A 23,999-nucleotide genomic window follows, 5' to 3' on the forward strand; every position below is an offset into this window, starting at 1 on the left:
ACCGTTGATGAAAATACAATTTAATGACCAAAACATACACTGACCCATTTGCAGCCCGTGGCTCACTTTTTTTTATTTAACAATGGCCAATTGTAGAATCAAAAGTAAAAAAAAAAAAAAAGAAAGAAAATGTAAGAAAAATAAAGAAAAAAAGGCACCATGTAAATAAATAGCTTAAAAATATTCCAAAAATATTTAAATTGCCGCAACCTTTAATTTTTCAGTATGCAGTGTAAAAAAGTTTGGACACCCATGAATTAGTACAGTGAATTAAAAAAAAATATGTATCGGAGTCTATACACAGCACTTACATTGGAGACAACACAAGTCAACCATTCTTATGTTTCTTCTTTTAATCAATATTTAGTCCATTTCTCATGAGTTTGGAGTACCTTGCAAGCACTCTTGTGTTGATACTGCATGTGGTGCAAGTTCTTCCAAAACAACTTTCAAAATTCAGCCAAAAGATAACAGGCATGAATGTTGAATATATCTTTACTGAGCGTGAAACTGCATTGTGTGTGTCGGCAAGACATAAAACAGAGCATATTTACATTCTCCAGCCTGCGTTTGTTCATATTTACAAAAGTTCTGCTTGCTAGAATTCACAATTGCAAGGATAAATTGAACAAAAAAAGATGCTGATTGCAGCTGCAATTCTTGTGTTGGTATTAAAAATCACAATAAACAGACTTTTACAGAACTATAATTTAAAACAATCATCTGTATTCCATAACATTTAAATAACTGACATCTCCTCAAAACGATAAGCATTTTAAATGTTTTATGATACATGTTTCCCTTTACACAGCCTGCATATCCAAACTTCATTTACACATTAAGGTAATAGTCTGTGTTCATTCATCAAAAAGACACTTTTACAAATGTGGTTGGAAAAGGTCCATTGATTTGTTTTGTTTTAGCAAAATTTAAACTTAACACAAAAATTGAAAGCCAGCAAAGATCCAAACAAAGAAAACAACCCAACTACTCACAGAAGCAGGAGTCAACCTAAAATAAAACAGACACACAATCAACCATTTGTTCAAATAATGGCAATAGTGTTTTGCATATTGTTCAGCTCTACTCATCGGAAATGAAAACAAGGAGATTTCTGCTCCAAAAGCGAAGATTCAAGCAGGAAAATATTTAAGAAAAAAGTTTCATGCACTAAGAAGCCTACATGACACACGTAGTATGAAATCAACGAAAGCAAAGGTGCTGGATTGACTTCAGCATTAGTGTAAAGGCAGACACACTACTACTTGAACATACATATATATACTTTTTTTAATAACACTTTGGTTTAGTTTAGAAGAAATTATTGTAAACAGTACAATGCAGAAAACATGTCTCTTTAAAAATGTTAAATTTAAATCAAACAAAATGCATGGATGGGAAGTTGAAATGACATCAACAGACTTGAGATCAGTTTCACTGTACAATATCTACACGGCGGCCAGCAGGCGCCTGATTGGGACCAATCACAGCAAAGAACACCAGAGGCATCGATTGGGAAGAGCCTGTCCCAATAATTGAAAACAGGTCACAAGATCTTTCTAGGGTAAAGACATTATCTATCTTATTGTGTGACATCACATATGAATATAAAACACAAACTGTTCTGTATTCAGCTAAATTCATGTTCAACAATTTGATTAGGTTTTAAAAGTCCACACAAAGAAGCAGCTCCTGCTGCTCCAAGAGTTGTCTGTGATGTCAAAGCGTGTTTCTGACTCCTCCGCATGCCGATTTCTAACGCTTAATTGAACAGGAGGCGGGAACTGAAGCCACCGGTTCTGAGAGTCCAAAAGGGTGACAAACAAAGAAGATAGCTGCCTTATCGACCAATCCCCAAGCGGCGTCTGTGAGGGGACCAATGAGAGGTCTTCCTGTGACGTCACAAGTGGGATGTTTATTATTGCTGCAACAGAACGGTCCAAACGTGCGGATGTCAGAGCTTCGACCAATCACAACACAAGGGTACGATATGGGTAAGTGACAAAGGCGGAGGGTGCTACAGATGCTGGTGAGGGAAAAAGTGAAAGAATGGAGTCACAAAGCAAGCCACACCTTCTTTATACAGTGGCTATCTTGTCTTGTGGACTGCTGCTGCTGCTGCTGTTGTTGTTGTTGTTGTCATGGCTACCTGGTGAAATCACCGTGCTCTGCATCCTGTCAGCAGGTTTGGGGGCAGAGTCTCTATCGCCTGCAGCTGTGTGGGCGGGGCCAGGAGAGGATAAAGAGGAGGACGTACGTAAGGAAGAGGGGCGGTATGCGGCCAGCAGTTCGGCTAGACGCTCTGGCGTCGGACCCCACTTCGTGAAGCCGGCATCGTTCTGCAGGAAGAGTACTGCAGTACCATGGACCGCCCTGTAGTACATCTCCTCCCTGCAAGTACACACACATGAACATTACTGTCAAAAAATAGTAGCATACAATAGTACAGTAGTGGCACAAGAGTCTCTAGAACCTCTTGCAGATGTGTTGACTCCCAGAGCGATACTCGTGCTCATAGGCCGGGACGCTCATCTGATGACGAAGGAATCGACTTCCCTCCATGCGGCTCAAGGCCGGGGTGACAGGGTCGCGCCATTCAGGAACAAAGACTATGAAGGACAGAGGCTCAGTGGACTTGTCCAAAAGCTCCTGAGTACGACAAGATTTATAAGACGGTTACAGAGCAGCAAAAAAACCCATAGATGAGCATGTCATTACACATGCAAACCAAAAGTTTGAATAGACTTTGTGAAATGTAGGTATAATATTTAAAGAATGCCCTTTTTTCAATCCAATTCCCATAACTTCCTCCGTCTCAAAACTGATGCCCATAATAACTTATTCATATGCATAATTTTCCTAAATGCAGATTGAAGTGTTTTATGCACACTAGGGAGGTAAGAGTCAAACGAAGGTGAATGTAAGAAAAGTGTATATGTAGATTTGTCCTGACACATAAGACAGCATCTTCAACGCTGATAAATCGCTTGTAGTCCAACGTCAACATTTCCATAATGAAATCAGAAATCACTTAAGTCCTTTTAAAAATGTATAAAATTATATTTAAAAAAACACAATGTTAATCAATCTGATAAAAGAAAATAGAGAAACTCCAACTCTTACCCAATCACAACTTTACAATACTGAACATAAAATTTACAAAGCAATTAAGAGAACATACAAATACTTATTAATTTAGGGCTGTGAATTAAAATGTTTAATCGTGATCAATCGCAGTTTGTTCTTCATTAATTGCAGATAAATATAATTTTTCAGAAATAATAAGTGTACCCTGGACAGATAATTTTCAAGTTTTAAAACCATGAACGGACAATTAATTTGCTTTAATTAAATAATTTAAAATTATGCTTTTTTACACAAAAGGACATAAACACCCTTTCAAAGAGAACTAAAAAATTATACCTGCAGTGCGTTGGTGGCTTGCCAGATTTTGTATTGTGTAGAAATATATAATTTGTATTCCTCATGTAGAAGCACTTGCAATAAAATAAGCAACACTATAATTAGATACAAGTTTTACACATTAGTAACACAAAATGTGGATTGTTACGCTCATGCTTTGATAGTCAAATATGTTTGGTAATGTACAATGTGATATTTCTACCAGAATAAATACTTTTGATATTCTATATATTACATGTACAAGATAATCATATTTACTTTGCTGCATGACAATTTAACCTTCTGTATTTATTAATATAATTTAATATTCAGCCTGTTAAACATTCCGCAATTGCAGATTATCAATTAGAACAGGTTATAAAAGAATATACCATAGCTATGGTAATACTGTGGAGTGAACTGTAATTACCTGATGTAGGCTGCAGAGTGCAGTAGAAGGTATGGCTGCAGTATTAGACATTGTCATAGTGGGAGCCAAGAAGAGAAAGTTTTCCAGGAGCCATTGTGTGTGTGTGTGTGTGTGAGACCCTTCTACTTATTGAGTTTGACAGTGCTATTTGAGAACATAAATAAAAGTCTGACTTGGTCGAAGACAATCAACTGCCATCATATCGCCGCCGCTGTTACAATGTACTTATTTTGAATCCACCAGAAAACATTTATTTAGACAGAAATATCACAGAATAACATTACAAAATGTCTTTGACACACATGATAGACTACTTTTTGTAGTTTTGTTAGTTAGACCGGATCTGTAGCATAGCGCTATCCTTTTTGAAGCCGGATGTGTGTGATGGGTATAAGAATATATATTTTGATGAAAGTCTCTGATTAAAGTCACTTTAGACTTCCTCTTTACAGTCTTTTTCTGCTGAGTTTTTAATCCATTGTACTAAAGCAGTTTGAGTAACAATCTACAATTAACTGTAATGTGTGAGGTTCTTTTTGCAAGCAGCAAAGCTCGCCAGCAGCATTTGTTCCAATGATGTCTCATGGCAAGTAAAGATAAAATTGTCTTGTCCTTAGAACTTGCAATGGCTTTGGACCTGAGACTTCTATAATGTCCCGCTTTCTTTGTGCCTTTCTAATCCCCATTTGCCCCGCTTGTGGCTCCACAGTAACGGGACACCATTAAGCTACTGAACAGGCATAGGATGAAAAAGGAGTCAAGGTGTATGGAAGTTAAAAAAGAGCACCATAGTCGTGTCTACACAACTATGATGCACCAAAGGACAGCTAAATAAAGTGGAAAAGGGAACGGTCGGCGGCTCACAATAAAACAAAACGACAAACACGCATAAGCTGTGTGCTCTCTAACACTATATTATTTTTGACAACAAATGAATTGCAGCCATAGTCCGGTGGTTGGGGACCACTGGTGTAGCCTACATAAAGTGTGGAGTTACATTGATTTATTTCCTACACTCTCTGAAGGCAATGTGATAAGGGAACCCCTATCTATTTTTTCCTAAGCTGTCAGTCATAATGACACACAAGCGAGACTCAGGCCAAAAATCTGAATTAGAATTTTTTTTTTTTAATCTAAATCTGAAAAAGGAAAGATTTAAACTAAAAAAAATTCGAACTAAAATTAATAAAACAAACAAACAAACAAAAAAATATCAAAATATATGAAAGTGGAAAAAATAAAATCAAGCGTTTCATCGAAATAATTATAACAGTTAATAATAATTATTTTCAACCTAAAAAAAATCTGTGCACTTAATTTTATTTTGAATACACTTTTCAAAATTCAACATCAACAATTTGGCCCTAATTTAGCGCCATACTCTGCCCACTGAGATAAAGATTGTAAATGGCTGACAAGCTGGTTCACTCTTGGGCTGGACGTTTAAACCAATTTTTATCTCGATTTCAGCTTCTCACGATCACAAAAATATTATATGTGCAGCACAACGTGCAATAAAATTCTTGGGCTTGTAACGGTGAAATGGATGAGTGAGCATATTAGTGAAAAAAAAGCACATCTACAAACCCCGTTTCCATATGAGTTGAGTAATTGTGGTAGACGTAAATATACACGGAATACAATGATTTGCAAATCCTTTTCAACCCATATTCAGTTTAATATGCTACAAAGACAACATACAGTATTTGATGTTCAAACAGATAAACTTTTTTTTGCCAACACGTGACAAAGTTGGGAAAGGTGGCAATAAATACTGATAAAGTTGAGAAGTTCTCATCAAATACTTATTTGGAACATCCCACAGGTGTGCAGGCTAATTGGGAACAGGTGTGTGCCATGATTGGGTATAAAAGCAGCTTCCATGAAATGCTAAGTAATTCACAAACAAGGATGGGGCGAGGGTCACCAATTTGTAAGCAAATTGTCGAACAGTTTTAGAACAACATTTCTCAACGAGCTATTGCAAGGAATTTAGGGATTTTACCTTCTACGGTCCGTAAAATCAAAGGGTTCAGAGAATCTGGAGAAATCACTGCATGTAAGCGATCATATTACTGACCGTTGATCCCTCAGGTAGGGGTGTAATGGTACGTGTATTTGTTTTGAACCGATTCGGTATGGGGGTTTCGGTCGGTTCGAGGGGGAACCGAACGACACGGACATATTAAGTAGCGCACGTTTTGTAAACAATGTACACCGAGGCACTAGCGGTGCAACGGATCAACATTGATCCGTGATCCGTTCGGATCAATATCTTCGGTTCGGAACACACGTGATCCGCGGTCTGATTTATGGAAAAGAAAAAAAAAAAAAAAAAAAAAAAAAAAAGTTGTTCGCACAGCGTGGTAATGGCGAGCGGAGTAACGGAGGAACTTGAACGCTCCGTGCCATTTAATCGGTGTGTTTATAAGTGCGGACTCCATCGTGCAAAACGAGGGTTTTAAACACATGCTGAAAGTGCTTCAGCCACATTACGACATCCCGTCGTGCACCAACTTCAACGATAAGATTGTGCCAGATTTTTATGAGCAAGAGAAGAAAAAAGTTGTGGACGAACTATCCCGAGCGACATCTGTTGAGCTCACGAGAGAAGGGTGGCGGTCCAGGGGAACTATGTGACCATAAGTGCTCATTTCATCACAGCAGAGTGGGAGATGAGAAGACAAGCCCCCTCTACGAGAGTCACCTTGCGCAGGTACTGACACAAGCAACAGAGGAAATGTGGCACTGTTTTTCATTAATTATGTTAAAAAGAAGATATTATGCCTTGTGCACTTGAACTAGAAATTATATATTTTAATTTAACAATTTAAAAGTGTTACAAAACAAAACGGCAAAACTTCTGTTTATGTGTCTTGTCTTTTTTTTTTTTTTTTTTTGCTGATCCGAAAAAAATTATCCAATCCGTGAGTTTTATGATCCGTTGCACCCCTACGAGGCACCATGAATTGATTTACGTGGACCCCGACTTAAAACAGGTTGAAATACTTATCGGGGTGTTACCATTTAGTGGTCAATTGTACAGAATATGTACTGTACTGTGCAATCTACTAATAAAAGTTTCAATCAATCAAAAAAACAACAACACACGGCATGCTAGCAACGACTGGGCTATGATGGACTGACCATACCTCCTCTTTTCACCGGACATGTCCTCTTTTGCGGGGCTGTCCGGGTGGAGTTTCTTAAATGCCTCAAATGTCCGGCATTTTAAGTTAGGGTTGCGTGTATTTTCAATGTAGGTTCAAGGTTAAGAAGGGGTTCAAAACAAGACAATTTGTGCACACAGCAGCATTCGTGAGGGAGGGACAGAGACAGACAGAGCGAGAGAGTTATGATAAACATGCATGCGTCGCCAGGCTCTGATTTAATTTTTTAATATCTATAGCAGGGGTGTCAAAAGTGTGCCCCGGAGGCCATTTGCGGCACACACCTAATGTTCTAAAGGCCCATGGCACATTCTAAAAATACAATTAATATAAACAAAAACATAAACAAAAGTGAAATAAAAAAGCTTAAAGGCTAAATGTAATTTAGAAAAAGTTGTCTAATTAAAAAAAGCTGTTTTTTTTCTTTCAAACTGTCATTGCTCAAAACATATTGAATCAAAATCAATGTTATTATGAATTTTTGACCTATCCGAGTTTCCGATTACTTCACATCAAAAAAAGTTTGGTGGAAGATTTAGCAAATTTGTTAAATAAATAATCAAAAAATGTATATTTTGTTTTTTTTCTTACTGTACCGAAAATGAACCGAACCGTGACCTCTAAACCGAGGTACGTACCGAACCGAAATTTTTGTGTACCGTTACACCCTACCCTCAGGCGGTACTACATCAAAAACCAGACATCAATGTGTAAATGATATCACCACATGGGGCTCAGGAACACTTCATAAAACCACTGTCAGTATCTACATACCAAAGACTATAAAAATGGGACCCATTACCTCCCTGCTTGGTACTCGGCATTAAGGGTTGGAATTGGGGGTTAAATCACCGTAAATGATTCCCGGGCGCGGCACCGCTGCTACCCACTGATCCCCTCACCTCCCAGGGGGTGATCAAGGGTGATGGGTCAAATGCAGAGATTAATTTCGCCACATCTAGTATGTGTGTGACAATCATTGGTACTTTAACTTCATCAACACTGCTGGCTTTGCTGGGCCCAAGATCATCTAAGATGAACTGATGCAAAGTGGAAAAGTGTTCTGTGGTCTGACGAGTCCACATTTCAAATTAAATTTGGAAACTGTGGATGTGGTGTCCCACAAAACAAAGAGGAAAATAACCATCCGAATTTTTATAGGCGCGAAGTTCAAAAGCCAGCATCTGTGATGGTATGGGGGTGTATTAGTGCCCAAGGCATGGGTAACTTACACATCTGTGAAGGCACTATTAATGCTGAATGGTCCATACAGGTTTTGGAGAAACATATGTTGTCATCCAAGCAACGTTATCATGCACGCCCATACTTATTTCAGCAAGACAATGCCAAGCCACGTGTTACAACTGCGTGGTTTCGTAGTAAAAGAGTGCGGGTACTTTCCTGGCCCGCCTGCAGTCCAGAGCTGTCTCCCATCGAAAATGTGTGGCGCATTATGAAGCGTAAAATACGACAGCGAAGACCCCAGACTGTTGGACTAAAGCTCTACATAAAACAAGAATGGAAAATAATTCCACTTTCAAAGCTTCAACAATTAGTTTCCTCAGTGCCCAAACGTTTATTGAGTGTTGTTAAAAAAAAAGGTGTTGTAACACAGTGGTGAACATGCCCTTTCCCAACTACTTAGGCAGGTGTTGCAGCCATGAAATTCTAAGTTAATTATTAAAAAAAAAAAAAAAATCAATTTTATGAGTTTGAACATCAAATATCTTGTTTTTGTAGTGCATTCAACTGAATAAAGGTTGAAAAGGATTTGTAAATCATTGTATTCCGTTTATATTTACATCCAACACAATATCCCAACTCATATGGAAACGGGGTTTGTACTAGAAGTTTGTGATCTCACCATATGGTTTCTACTTTTTGTTTGACGGGGCTAGTATGCCAAGCATGATGAACTTTAAGCGCTTATTGATACATTTACAAAATTATTATGCTTTGAACTAAATTACTGGTCAAAATTGCCCAAATATGTATAAGCGGTAGAAAATGGATGGATGGATGTATTGCACCAATAATTGTGAGGTTTTCTGTATTCAATCAACATTTAAAAAAAAATACTTATGACACAAAAAACACACTGGTGGTAAAATGAGTGTAAAAGGTAAAAAAAAATAAATGAACTTAAAAAAAACTTTAAGCGGGAAACAGAATTGTATTGTTTTGTCATTTTAATTTATTGTTGTTATTATTATTATAATTTTACTTGTTTATTTGTTAGTAAATTATATATGGTTGTTCTTTTAAATTATAATTAAAGTTGAGTTTTGGTGGTACAATAAATAATTGTGTTTTCAAATTGACCAATGATTGTGATTTCAATATCATTTAAAATAATAGTGATTATTTTTTACCATAATTGTACAGTTTTAGTTCTCTCCGTTAATTTCATTTTACCAATGAATAAAGGCGCACAGGTGCTGAGAGCGATGCCGAGTAACCCGTCGTGCACATGGTTTAAAAGCGAGAGAAAGAAAACAGACACGAATATGGCAATTTATTTACGTTATCAAATTAATTTTAATTTGATTAATTGCTTATCTGAACGAGGGTGGGTTTTAGAGCTCATTCGAACATGAGCTCCCTTCGGGCAACCACCCAAATGTGAACTTTAATGTTTTTATCTAAAGGTGAAGGTCCTTGAGCCTCACCTCAAAGTGTGTCACCATGGCATCCATCATTTCTTCACAGAAGGGCGGGTTAGCTTCAAATGAGCCACTGACAGGACAGAAAGACAAGAAAGGCCTGCAAACAAACACCTCAACATTACAAACACACAATACACAGTCACTACATACAGGTGGGTGCACCTCACCCTCGTGATCCAAAGTAGCAGTCACTGTCGGGGAAGGCAGAGCAGAACTGCTTAAAGTAGCAGTTGAGCGGCGATGCGAAACACTCAAAGGACACCCCAAACTGTCGATTCAAGGCCTCAAAGACAGGCACTGGCAGTGCCCCCTGCAGGCCTGTACCCTCATTAGTGGTGCTGCCAAACATCACCTACACACGGACGCACACAAGTCATGAGATATCACAGATTTGGCTGGCAAAGAGTCAGCTGACCTGGTATCTTTTGAGGAGGCACCACACTCTGGACAGGAACTTCTCAAAGCGAGAGTCATCAATGCAGCTGTACCTGTACAACAACTCCTAAACAAAGCAATGTAGTAGTTAACAGACATGTCTTGTCAAGCCTAAAATCTAAACATGTGCTGCATCTATTGTGAACAGTCATGACATCACTACTAACCAGTTTGCTAAAATGACCCCGGTTCACTTTGACCATCTCTCCTTTGAAGCGCAGGCAGGCCACGTCATTCTCGAAATGAAGTTCCACGCGTGGCAGCGGTGGAGACGGCAGCGCCAGGCGTAGCGGGTAACAGTAGACCAAGCGGGACTGTGGCGGTGATGGGCAAGCTTCTGAATACACATGACATGACAGAAGGGTGTCAGCAATTTTGGGACTTGAGGATCTTGCAGCAGCCTCTGGTAGGTGTGTGTGTTGATGAGGATCAATACCAATTAGCTAGTTGTTAGTCAAAATACAATACATATGGACAAGGGTATGTGGCGTAGTCGGCAACGACCTGAAGCAATGGAGGCATTTCTGAGTACTTGACGAGAGCAGCAGAAGGTGGTGTTAATTCAGGGCATACTCTCACTCGGCCATGGCACAATTACTCCTTCTCATGGCCGCTGCTAGCTTTCGCTTACCCTGAGCTTACATATTACAGTCTGTTTTGCTTGTGTAAACCTTTGTAGTCTGTTCTATTACTGATCCCTAACTGTGGACTGCCTTATTTTAGGTCATTTTAATTATTTTGGGCAAGGTGGCTGCTGTCTTTAATTACACTTCAAAGAGAAAAGATCGCAACAATTTAATGACGTGCCTTTATTACACACACACATTTAGTTAAGCGGTTGAGCAAGCGTGCTGTGGGTTTGATTCTTAGATTAAGTTTGAATCTTCGGCTTTTTATTTCTATTTTGAATATTGTGACTTGTCCAGGGTGTAACCCGCCTTCCGCCCAAATGCAGCTGTGATGGGCTCCAGCACCCCCGCGACCCTGGAAGGGACAAGCGGTAGAAAATGGATGGATTATTAATAACCTGCAATACTTCATTGTGGACTAAGTTCGCGCAATGTAGACAATATATTATATTAATTTACCCAACAATAAAGATTTTAATATTAAAGAGAAGTTCACTTTTTACAAATTTTGTTGTGTTACGTTGCAGCCTTATTCCAAAATTGAAAATATACATTTGTACTCAAAAAAAGTATTTTTTTTTTCTTTTTTTAGAACGGGATTTTTCTGTGTGGAGTTTGCATGTCCTCCCCGTGAATGTGTGGGTTCCCTCCGGGTACTACGGCTTACTCCCACTTCCAAAGACATGCACCTGGGGATAGGTTGATTGGCAACACTAAATTGGCCCTAGTGTGTGAATGTGAGTGTGAATGTTGTCAGTCTATCTGTGTTGGCCCTGCGATGAGGTTGCGATTTGTCCAGGGTATACCCTGCCTTCCGCCCGATTGTAGCTGAGATAGGCACCAGCGACCCCAAATGGGAATAAGCAGTAGAAATGGATGGATGGGTTTTCAAATTTATTAAAAATAAATAACTAAGGAACCACATGTACATAAGTATTAAAAGCCTTTGCTCAATACTTTGTTGATGCATATTTGGCAGCAATTACAGCCCCAAGTCTTTTTAAATATGATGCCATGAGCTAAACACAATCTTTGAGCAGTTTTGGCAGTGGGGGCATGATTACTATGACACAATCGCATAATTTGCTACGATGACACAATTTTCTTTAAAAACATACATCCAAAAAACAATCTGTAATTATTCATCAGTATCAACTTGTATTTTTATATAATTTTCTATATTTTCAAATGTTGCTGCTCTTTGTACAATGTACATCGTTGAGAAGTTTGACTACGCTCCAATCGTGTGCGTCTTGTTTACATCTGGTTTCGGCAGCACTGTTCCGGTGGTCAGTCTTTATTCAGTGGCCGAGTTTTTATTGCATCACTTGTCAATAATGCAAACATAGTACACTATATATCACCATTTATACTGTAACGACCTGCTGGTGATGATATTTTATATTCGTGTGGTTTCTTATTTGATCCGTGCTTAAAAGTGTATTGGTGGAGAATGAGGGAAACTGTTTGCATGGAAGGTAAAACCTGTCGGAAATGGGCTGGTTGTTTTCATAAAATTGTCAAAAGTTAAAAATATCGTTAGACTTTGTGTGACTTCTTCTGGAGACTACAATACAATATTACTTTAATTTGTTCTCCGCGTGACTGCGTGGGTTCCTTCCGAGCACGCCAGCTTCCTCCTACCTCCAAAGACATGCACCTGGGTTGGTTGGCATCACTAAAATGGGCCTAGTGAGTAAATCTGACTGTGGCTGTTGTCTGTCTATCTGTGTTGGCCCTGTGATGAGGTGGCGACTGGTCCAGGGTGTACCCCGCCTCCCGCCCGAATACGGCTGGGATAGGCCCCAGGCTCCCTCAGAACCCCTAGAGGGAAAGGCGGTATAAAATGGATGGATGGATGTTTTCACATAAGAAAAACTAAACTTATTTTCAAAGTGTGGCGGCTATGAATTTACTGTGGTGGTGCGCCACATTCAGTTACATCCATAGGAAACCCTGATAATGGTACACCGCCATCCAGTGATTTTGTCTATTTATAATTGTGATTATAAGTGTAATCATTCAATGATGTTGAAAATTTGAAACATCTGTATCAGAATAGGTATGACAAATACGTACCCTGTAACTACTTGGTATTGGATCAATACCGACATTTGTAGTATAACCCAAGACTAATGTAATCCAAACAACAGAAACTTTTACAAGAAGTGTAGGTAGAAACCTGTTATAGCAGAAAATCAGCTACTGTATTAAGAGTAAAATACAAACCCCGTTACCATATGAGTTGGGAAATTGTGTTAGATGTAAATATAAACGGAATACAATGATTTGAAATAATTTTCAACCCATATTCAGTTGAATATGCTACAAAGACAACATATTTGATGTTCAAACTGATAAACATTTTTTTGTTGCAAATTATCATTAACTTTAGAATTTGATGCCAGCAACACGTGACAAAGAAATTGGGAAAGGTGGAAATAAATATTGATAAAGTTGAGGAATGCTCATCAAACATTTATTTGGAACATCCCACAGGTGTGCAGGCTAATTGGGAACAGGTGGGTGCCATGATTTGGTATAAAAACAGCTTCCCAAAATTTGCTCAGTCTTTCACAAGAAAGGATGGGGCGAGGTAAACCTCTTTGTCCACAACTGTGTGAGCAAATAGTCAAACAGTTTAAGAACAACCCTTCTCAAAGTGCAATTGCAAGAAATTTAGGGATTTAAACATACACGGTCCATAATATCATCAAAAGGTTCAGAGAATCAGGAGAAATCACTCCATGTAAGCGGCATGGCCAGAAAACAACATTAATTGACCGTGACCTTTGATCCCTCAGACGGCACTGTATCAAAAACAGACATTAATCTCTAAAGGATATCATCACCACATGGGCTCAGGAACACTTCAGAAAACCACTGTCATTAAATACAGTTTGTCGCTACATCTGTAAGTGCAAGTTAAAGCTCTATTTTGCAAAGCGAAAGCCATTTATCAACAACATCCAGAAACTCCGCTGGCTTTTCTGGGCCCAAGATCATCTAAGATGGACTGATGCAAAGTGGAAAAGTGTTCTGTGTTCTGACGATCCCACATTTCAAATTGTTTTTGGAAATATTCAACATCGTGTCATCCGGACCAAAGGGGAAGCGAACCATCCAGACTGTTAGACGCAAAGTTCAAAAGCCAGCATCTGTGATTGTATGGGTGTGCATTAGTGCCCAAGGTATGGGTAGCTTACACATCTGTGAAGGTACCATTAATGCTGAAAGGTACGTACATGTTTTGTAACGACATATTCTGCCATCGAAGCGCCGTCTTTTTCATGGACACCCCTGCTTATTTCAGCAAGACAATGCCAAGCCACATACAGCACTTGTTACAACAGCGTGGCTTCGTAAAAAAAGAATGTGGGTACTTTCCTGGCCCGCCTGCAGTCCAGACCTGTCGCCCATTGAAAATGTGTGGCACATTATGAAGCGTAAAATACGACAGCGGAGATCCCGGACTGTTGAACGACTGAAGCTCTACATAATACAAGAATGGGAAAGAATTCCACTTTCAAAGCTTCAACAATTAGTTTCCTCAGTTCCCAAACGTTTATTGAGTGTTGTTAAAAGAAAAGGTGATGTAGATGATGATTGAGTCTATTGGATTACAAAAATGCCAGGAGTTAATAATCAATACATTACCAATGGGCAGCTTTTTAAACACATTATCCAAAAATTATTGTTTCTTTTTGAACAAGTCAGATAGTTTTAGTCTGAAAATTTAGTCCGAGTGGACGATGTCCCTTACTTCTATTGTCGAGGCGGCCGATTGGAGCTGTGGCCGCAAGGTGGTTGGTGCCTGTCGTGGCGGTAATCCTAGAACCCGCTGGTGGACACCAGCGGTGAGGGATGGCGTCAAGCTGAAGAAGGAGTTCTATCGGGTTCTTTTGGCTCATAGGACTCCAGAGGCAGCAGACAGGTACAGACAGGCCAAGCGGTGTGCAGTTTCAGCGGTCGTGGAAGCAAAAACTCGGACATGGGAGGAGTTTGGCGAAGCCATGGAAAACGACTTCCGGACAGCTTCGAAGGGATTCTGGACCAGCATCTGCCGCCTCAGGAAAGGGAAGCAGTGCAGTGTCAACACCGTGTATGGTGGGGATGGTGTTCTGCTGACCTCGACTGCGGATGTTGTGGATCGGTGGAGGGAATACTTCGAAGACCTCCTCAATCCTACCAGCACGTCTTCCTATGAGAAAGCCTTGCCTGGGGACTCTGTGGTGGGCTCTCCTATTTCTGGGGCTGAGGTTGCCGAGGTAGATAAAAATCTCCTCGGTGGCAAGGCCCCGGGGGTGGATGAGATCCCCCCGGATATTCTTAAGGCTCTGGATGCTGTGGGGCTGTCTTGGTTGACAAGACTCTGCAACGTCGCGTGGACATCGGGGGCAATACCTCTGGATTGGTAGACTGGGGTGGTGGATCCTTTCTTTAAGAAGGGGAACCGGAGGGTGTGTTCCAACTATCGCGGGCTCACACTCCCCAGCCTTCCCGGTAAGGTCTATTCAGGTGTACTGGAGAGAAGGCTACACTGGATAGTCAAACCTCGGATTCAGGAGGAACAGTGTGGTTTTCGTCCTGGTCGTGGAACTGTGGACCAGCGTTATACTCTCGGCAGGGTCCTTGAGGGTGCATGGGAGTTTGACCAACCAGTCTACATGTGCTTTGTGGACTTGGAGAAGGCATTCGACCGTGTACCCCGGGAAGTCCTGAGGGGAGTACTCAGGGAGTATGGGGTAACGGACTGTCTTATTGTGGCGGTCCGCTCCCTGTACGATCAGTGTCAGAGCTTGGTCCGCATTGTCGGCAGTAAGTCGGACCAGTTTTCAGTGAGGGTTGGACTCCGCCAAGGCTGCCCGTTGTCACCGATTCTGTTCATAACTTTTATGGACAGAATTTCTAGCTGCAGTCAGGGCGTTGAGGGTATCTGGTTTGGTGGCTGGAGGATTAAATCTCTGCTATTTGCAGATGATGTGGTCCTGATGGCTTCATCTGGCTAAGATCTTTAACTCTCACTGGATCGGTCGCAGCAGTGTGAAGCGACTAGGATGAGAATCAGCACCTCCACGTCCAAGTCCATGGTTCTCGCCCGGAAATGGGTGGAGTGCCATCTCCGGGTTGGGGAATAGATCTTTCCCCAAGTGGAGGAGTTGAAGTATCTCGGAGTCTTGTTCACGAGTGAGTGAAGAGTGGATCGTGAGATCGACAGGCGGATCGGTGCAGCGTCTTCAGTAATGCAGACGCTGTATCGATCCGCTGTGGTGAAGAAGGACCTGAGCCGGAAAGCAAAGCTCTCAATTTACCGGTCGATCTACGTTCCCATCCTCACCTATGGTCATGAGCTTTGGGTCATGACCGAAAGGACAAGATCACGGGTACAAGCGGCCAAAATGAGTTTCCTCCGCCGGGTGGCGGGGCTCTACTTTAGAGATAAGGTAAGAAGCTCTGCCATGCAGGAGGAGCTCAAAGTAAAGTCGCTGCTCCTCCACATCGAGAGGAGCCAGATGAGGTGGTCCGGGATATCTGGTAAGGATGCCCCCCAAACGCCTCCCTAGGGAGGTGTTTCGGACACGTCTGACCGGTAGGAGGCCAAGGGGAAGACCCAGGACACGTTGGGAAGACTATATCTACCGGCTGGCCTGGGAACGCCTCGGGATCCCCCAGGAAAAGCTGCACGAAGTGGCTGGGGAGAGGGAAGTCTGGGCATCCCTGCTTAGACTGCTGCCCCCGCGACCCGACCTCGGATGAGCGGAAGAAGATGGATGGATGGGTTTCAATAGTAAAATAGACTCGTCTTACTCTCTCATTCAAGAGTTGATTTTGCACTTCCAACAGGATTGTGTCTTTCCTGTGGCCTTTCATTGTAGAAAAAGGGCATAGGCTTGTGGGTATGAGGCCATTTTGTCTACATCTCTGGTTCAAACTTCGGTGGTTGCGGTAGTCTGCTAACTTACAAGCCAAACTTCTGTATTCCCGCAGTATTTTAGGGTATCCAACCCATAATGTTTAGAAAGATGTATATGAATGTTCTCATTTATCCAGGACATAGTCATCTCAGGGCATTCAATCGATCGCAACTGCACTGTTTGTTTTGTTTTACAAGACGTTTCGCTGCTCATCCGAGTAGGCTTCATTAGTTTGTACTCATTGACTTAGATTGTTCAGATCTAGTCCAGTGGATGATGGCAAAACCCCAAATATGTATACTCCAAAAACCAGGAGGGTGTGCCTGGGCAAGGATGATTGTGCCTTATTGTAGTGAGAAAAACAACTGTTTTGATGCAAATTAGCAATCCAGGGACTTTGTTGTATTTTTTGTGTTATTGTTACTAGCTGAGGATTTGAGCATAGCTAAAGGTTTGTTTTAAGGAAGATTAAATATTATCCTCTACTATTTTTATATTAATTTCAAAGATTTTAATTATTTTTATGTGCAGCTTTTGATTAATTTTATGTGCATAGTAGTGCAAGTATGCCCTCAGTCATTACATAAGTATACTCTATAAATGCTGTGTGTGAGTGTCTACCTGTGGGTGGGTCCGGCAGCAGACTCAGGTGTGTGTGTCTCAGGCGACGACTGTACTCTGAGGACAGCTGGTAGATTTTAGAGCAGATACCCTCTACTGAGTCTTTAGCAACAGCCGTTACATGAGGACCACACTGTTGCCTCAGGTGCTCCAGGCGGTCCTGTCCAGTCACATGACCACAAGTCAGGTGTGGAAGTGACTAAAGCAATAGAGACCTTAGCAGAAAGTGTAAAAGGTCAAAGTTTACCATGTAGTCCTCTTTGCTGGCAGAATGATCCCGGCGCAGCCAACTCATGGTGTCTTCTGCATTCCACTTCACCACCTTTCTGCTCTCTGGGCTGGCGTTCCTACGAAGGTCAAATGTCAAATTGTTAGCCTCCTGTCAGCTACAGCAGCTGATTGGCTCACAGCTTCCTACCTGGAGTCGATCATCTTCTTGGCAGCTTCAGCGTATTTAAACAACAGCTTCCTTGCCTCTTCCTTGTACTTGATACGAGACAACCTGCCAGACCCAATAAATCATCACTCTCATCAGCATTATTATTTTAATCACATGCTATGATACACATACCTGATAGGAATGTCGTTCATGACTTCTCTGAACATGGACGGAGATATGACGGGTTCACAGTCACTCGGCAACAAGGGGTCAAGACCTTTATCAATTACTTTTCTCTCCAGCAGCCAACGGTTAAACGACTCCCGGGGCGGATCAATACCTGTCACAAACACAGATGTGACTTTCCCTTTCACCAACATTAGGCAAACCAATTCATGTCAAGTACGCAGCAAGTGAGTTAACAACATTTGGAAATTTGGATGCAGTCATTGTCTAAAATGCATAATTGTCCATGGCGCATGTGCATGTAATTTTTGTAAAAAGGATAAGAAAAACACCTGTTTAAAAACAAATTTTGTGTTGCTGAATTGGAAACACTGATCCCTCCTGGCATGTACTGTTATTTTCTGACAGACAAGCTGCATATGAGCGGTGTTAAGAATTAAGATGCATATCATCCAGTGTTTATCTTTGATGTAAATATGTATTTGATTGTGGCGGTGCACCAATGCAACATATTAGATGCCCCACTTTAAAAATTAAGGTTTTGTACATCAAAACAAAAATAGTTATACAACGTATTTTAGCCTCCAGAAGAAAACATTCAGTCTAACAGTGTTTTTAGCTTTTATTGCCAATTTATTGCTAACAACAGGCTTAATTCCAACAAGTATTTCCTTTCTGCACAAATGTCCGCCACTGTGTTTCACTCCTAGACCCTTAACACTTTCTCATTTTTTGCTAACACTATGTGTTCACAGACAATGGGAAAATAAACATCATGACACACAAACATACACTTTCTCAGGGAATATTAATTTTGAACTAATTGTGTGATATGTGTGTGTGTTTTCATCTCTTTTGTATACCAAGAATATAGTTGTATTTTAACTTTCTCAGGGAATATTAAATTTGAACTAATTGTGTGTGTGTATATTATATATATATATATATATATATATATATATATATATATATATACCTGTCACACCAATTGTGTGTGTGTATGTATATATATATATATATATATATACATACACACACACACACACACAATTAGTTCAAAATTATATATAAATGATAAATGGGTTGTACTTGTATAGCGCTTTTCTACCTTCAAGGTACTCATAGCGCTTTGACACTAATTCCACATTTACCCATTCACACACCATGGAAGGCGCTAACCAGCACCCATCAGGAGCAAGGGTGAAGTGTCTTGCTCAGGACACAACGGACATGACGAGGTTGGTACTAGGTGGGGATTGAACCAGGGACCCTCGGGTTGCACACGGCCACTCTCCCACTGCGCCACGCCGTCCCTGGTTATATGTATATATGTATATATATATATATATATATATATATATATATATATATATATATATATATATATATATATATATATATATATATATATATATATATATATACACACACACACATAAACATACATACTACTATATTGACATACATTTATAACCATAACAGTGCTGCCAAAACCGGTCGTTGAGATGACGTAAGCCATACACACGATGTCGTCTGGATCGGAGATGACACTGGCGGCTTTTAAGGAGAGGAAGGTTCTTAGCCGCTCGAGGCAAGTGTGATGTCGGGCTCTCTGCAGCTCGTTTTCGTCGCATGCATGAAGCGACAGAAGTAAAGAGTCTTTAAACATAAGTATAGTCTACAATAATATTAGAAATAGATGCTAGATATGCTGCCAGTCATTTTAATATAGAAAGAGTGAAAAAAAAAGATTGGAGAAATCTCTAAATAAAAAAACATTTCACAATAAGCAGCAACAATTGAAAAATAGAGCAATATTATATTTAGGAAAATATATGTTAATACTATAATCAGTAATTGTTTTCAATGTACATACATACATTTGGTTTGCTTTCTAAAAAAAAATATATGCATCATAGTAGAGCTGAAACAATTCCTCGGGTAACTCGAGTAATTCGATTACAAAATATATTCGAGGAATTTTTGGTGCCTCGAGGCGTCAAGTTTTGTTTGTTTTTAATGGCATTGTGTCTCGTTTTGTAGTCAAAGCTCACGTTTTGCACGGACTGTCTAGGTATCGCACAGCGTGTTTACTTCAGATCGGCACAACATCGCTCCTTTAATTATGCTTGAGTTTAGTAAATGTTTTCGCCGACATAACTCGCAATGGCAGACGCCGCAGAAAGCAGTGGACAAGAACTAGAGCAAAACGAGGGAATTAGGAAGCGACAAAAGTTGTCTAAGGTGTGGGAACATTTCACACTAAAATTGACGGAAATCACAGTCCTATGCAAACATCGCTAAGTGTAGGTCGCATACCACAATAGCACAAGTCCGATGCTGCAGCACCTGTTGAAAAAGTGTCTTATTGAGGGACGTCCAGAGGCGAGGTACGTCATCTATTATCAAATGTAAAAAAAGTTGTTAGTAAAATAAATGTTATTCATTATGATAACCAGGAAGTGTTCTTTCACTCACGCAAGGTCATCAAATGACGCCAAAAGGTGTTGACAACTAACAACGCTATCCACGCTATCGTGTTCAATTAGCCTTTAATTAGTAACCACGCAAAAGTAGTCGTGCAAAGTTATTCGGGTTATTCAAGTCATGCAGCCACATGCTACTGGGATAGCTTGTACACACTATAGTCTTTATATAATGGCGCCAATCTACATTTTTGCCAGTGGGTGCTCGGACGGGCAGTACATTTTTTTGGGTTTTTGCTTGGTGGTGACACACCACTGGTTGCACATTTCAAATGAAGTATTAAAGGCACTACGTAATCCACTTTTTATGTTTGATATAATGAAAACCGTTCTATTGTTTTATTTTGTATACTAAGAATATAGTTTTTTTTTACTTTCTCAGGGAATATTAATTTTGAACTAATTGTGTGTGTGTGTGTGTGTGTGTGTGTGTGTGTGTGTGTATATATATATATGTGTGTGTGTGTGTTTTCATCTGTTTTGTATACTAAGAATACAGTTTTATTTTAACTTTCTCAGGGAATATTATTTTTGAACTAATTGTGTGTGTGTGTGTGTATGTATACAGTATATACACACATACATATATATGTATATATGTATATACACACGTGTGTTTTCATCTCAAACATGTTAAGATAGCAAAATGAACGTTGATTACTATTTTGCAAGCAAAGAATCAAAGAATGCATTATTAAGTGATTTGTCTTTTTATATTGTTTAGGTATTGTTGGTAGGTTGAAAACAGCTCAGCGGATTTGCGTGGAGAAACCACCATTTAAACGGCACCGTATTATAATTATCAAAAACACATAACAAGAACTTCGTTTATGCGGTCGCACCACACGGGGCTATGAGCGCACCCGTTTTTATTATCACAGACAAATTGGGTAAATCAACCACGGGCGCATTTCAGCTGTGTGTGTCAGCTTTCCATAATGAACACAGGCGTTTAGGAAATAAAAGACAATTAGGCCAAACGCAATAATTGAGGGCCCATCTTAACATGTATAATTAAACCTTAATTAAGCAAAAATATTGCTGCAGCCCAGCTGCACCAAATAATAATATAAATCCATTTAATAAAGTCAAAATACAAATAGGGCAACAAGAGAAGTAACCCACACTTCTCTTTTGTAGAGTAAATTTGTACAGCCAATATGGGCATCTAAATCAACAATAGGATTTCCCCGATAAGCTGGACAGGATGAAAAATAAAAAAAATAAAAAAAGCAAATACATGATTTATTCGATTACTCAATTAATCAATCGGGATATTTGATAGAATACTCGATTACTAAAATATTCGATAGCTGCAGCTCTACATCATAGCAAATGATGTGGTGACATCATATTGACCACGCCCCCACCGCCACAGGTATCTTGGAACCCAAGAGGAAAAGTCTGCCATTATCTACCAAGTAGCACCAAATCTATATAGGCAAGATATAATTATTGAATATGTTTGAAATATATAGTTCGATTATTAATTAAGTGTTAATATTTAAGTGGGCCCAGGGCCCCTTTGTAGTGGGAAAGTTGGGCCCTAAGGTAAAAAACGTTAAGTACCCCTGATCTTTAAGACCATAACTGGCTTTTATGACAGAGTGACAGTGTTTTAAGATCTCGAAGGATAAAAAGGGTTTATTATATGTTATATGCACATTGTACACTTTTCATTAGGGGTGTAACGATTCATTTTAACATTGTTTTGATTCATAATTTAAGTTTTCCAATACCATTCAGGGATAATATTACCCTATTTTTCCGAGTATAAGTCGCACCTGCCGAAAATGCATGATAAAGAAGGGAAAAAAACATATAAGTCGCACTGGAGTATGAATCGCATTTTTGGGGGAAATTTATTTGATAAAACCCAACACCAAGAATAGACATTTGAAAGGCAATTTAAAATAAATAAAGAATAGTGAACAACAGGCTGAATAAGTGTACGTTATATGACGCATAAATAACCAACTGAGAACGTGCCTGGTATGTTAACGTAACATATTATGGTAAGAGTCATTCAAATAACTATACCATATAGAACATGCTATACATTTACCAAACAATCTGTCACTCCAAATCGCTAAGTCCCATAAAATCTTATACGTCTAGTCTCTTACGTGAATGAGCTAAATAATATTATTTTATATTTTACGGTAATGTGTTAATAATTTCACACATGAGTCACTCCTGAGTATAAGTCACACCTCTGGCCAAACTATGAAAAAAACTGACTTATAGTCCGAAACATACGGTAGTTAATTTGGAACGATACGATCCGAAATGAATCAGTGAGTTGATATCAATTTAGTAACTTTCCAACAAAAATTCTACCAGAGTCACTGAAATAAATTCTGAATATTGCATGTTAAGTTTTGCACATTCTTGTTATTTCTTGTAACACTATGTGAGTTGTGTGGTCCTCTGTGTTTTTTATACACTTTGATTTCTATTTTACTGTTTCAATTGATTTTACCCTTTAAAATTGTTTTTAATCATATTTGTTTTTATATGTTTTTTTTTTATATTGGTTTTATATTTATTTATTTTTTTGTTTTTATTCAGTCATTGGTGGAGCATAATATTGTTTTTTTAATATTGTTTTTAACATGGCTGTGCAGCACTTTGGAAACGTTATTGTTGTTTAAATGTGCTATATAAATAAAGTGGATTGGATTGTAAGTGAATTACAGTAGTTTACAGTTGTTAAAATCACCCAAGTTTATTACAGTGGCGTCTGGATACATATTTTCATGCCCATTGGTCATGTCATGTATTTCCTTCAGTGCAGCTTCATAGCGGAGGGGGGGAATGTACAAGATACACACAATAATGAATTGCAGTTTTAAAAATCAGATTGTTCACACTTTCAGAGCAGGAGTTTAAAATCATCTTACAGACGGTGCAAAATGCTTGTTTAATGAGGGCAGTCGTTCCTTCTCCCTAAGTTTTGCAGCTGAAGTTGAAGTTTGTCCATCTTATTTACCAGTCACTGAAATTGTGCCAGTAATATAACCAGAAGAGTTAACCTGCCTTTGCCAACCATGTGCCAGAGTCTATGGTGAGCCCCTCCCACTCTGCCGCACGTTCCTTTCAGCTTGTCGTCGTTCATTTTTCCCGGTCTGTCCGAGCATCTGGATAAAATGGACTCCAGCATAGCTGGGTCAAAAAGTCAGACATTGCTGCGCTCTCTCAGCTTTGTTGAGGTCGCCCGATCATCACATTTTCTGAGTATGTCCTTCAAACTCTGCACAAGAAGTTGAGGAAAAGACATAAAAGCACAAGATCGACGACTGGCGGACCTCCGCGACGTTGCCCTCTGGGGAGCGCCATCGTGGATCTTTTGCATAACGTATAAAATCTTTATTTATTTAAAACTGCTAAAAACAATTTTATATAAAGCCTGCCGTTCGAAAAGCCAATGTTTTATTTTTTTAGTATCGATAAAATCGATGGGCTTCACGGTGGAAGAGGGGTTAGTGCGTCTGCCTCACAATACGAAGGTCCTGAGTAGTCCTGGGTTCAATCCCGGGCTTGGCATCTTTCTGTGTGGAGTTTGCTTGTCCTCCCCGTGAATGCGTGGGTTCCCTCCGGGTACTCCGGCTTCCTCCCACCTCCAAAGACATGCACCTAGGGATAGGTTGATTGGCAACACTAAATTGGCCCTAGTGTGT

General features: G+C 39.8%; 1 protein-coding gene across 5 annotated transcripts in view; it reads right to left on the reverse strand.

The window, feature by feature from the left end:
* Window positions 1-479: 479 nt before the first annotated feature.
* The window catches only part of pcif1 (phosphorylated CTD interacting factor 1), a 32,451-nt gene continuing 8,931 nt past the window's right edge, over window positions 480-23,999 (reverse strand). For 4 of the 5 annotated variants that reach the window (XM_061874474.1, XM_061874478.1, XM_061874475.1 and 1 more), the window contains exons 7-16: window positions 17,840-17,987; window positions 17,687-17,770; window positions 17,516-17,615; window positions 17,269-17,428; window positions 10,271-10,440; window positions 10,084-10,170; window positions 9,836-10,020; window positions 9,672-9,765; window positions 2,474-2,649; window positions 480-2,391 (exon numbers count right to left, since the gene is read on the reverse strand). In XM_061874474.1, the coding sequence (XP_061730458.1) occupies window positions 2,079-2,391; window positions 2,474-2,649; window positions 9,672-9,765; window positions 9,836-10,020; window positions 10,084-10,170; window positions 10,271-10,440; window positions 17,269-17,428; window positions 17,516-17,615; window positions 17,687-17,770; window positions 17,840-17,987 (1,517 nt within the window). In that variant the 3' untranslated portion in view covers window positions 480-2,078. The remainder of the gene's footprint in view (window positions 2,392-2,473; window positions 2,650-9,671; window positions 9,766-9,835; window positions 10,021-10,083; window positions 10,171-10,270; window positions 10,441-17,268; window positions 17,429-17,515; window positions 17,616-17,686; window positions 17,771-17,839; window positions 17,988-23,999) is intronic. The other variant, XM_061874476.1, reaches the window with a different exon arrangement.

Source organism: Nerophis ophidion, linkage group LG16 (genome assembly GCF_033978795.1).
Source record: "Nerophis ophidion isolate RoL-2023_Sa linkage group LG16, RoL_Noph_v1.0, whole genome shotgun sequence".
In the NCBI taxonomy this organism is placed as follows: domain Eukaryota; kingdom Metazoa; phylum Chordata; class Actinopteri; order Syngnathiformes; family Syngnathidae; genus Nerophis; species Nerophis ophidion.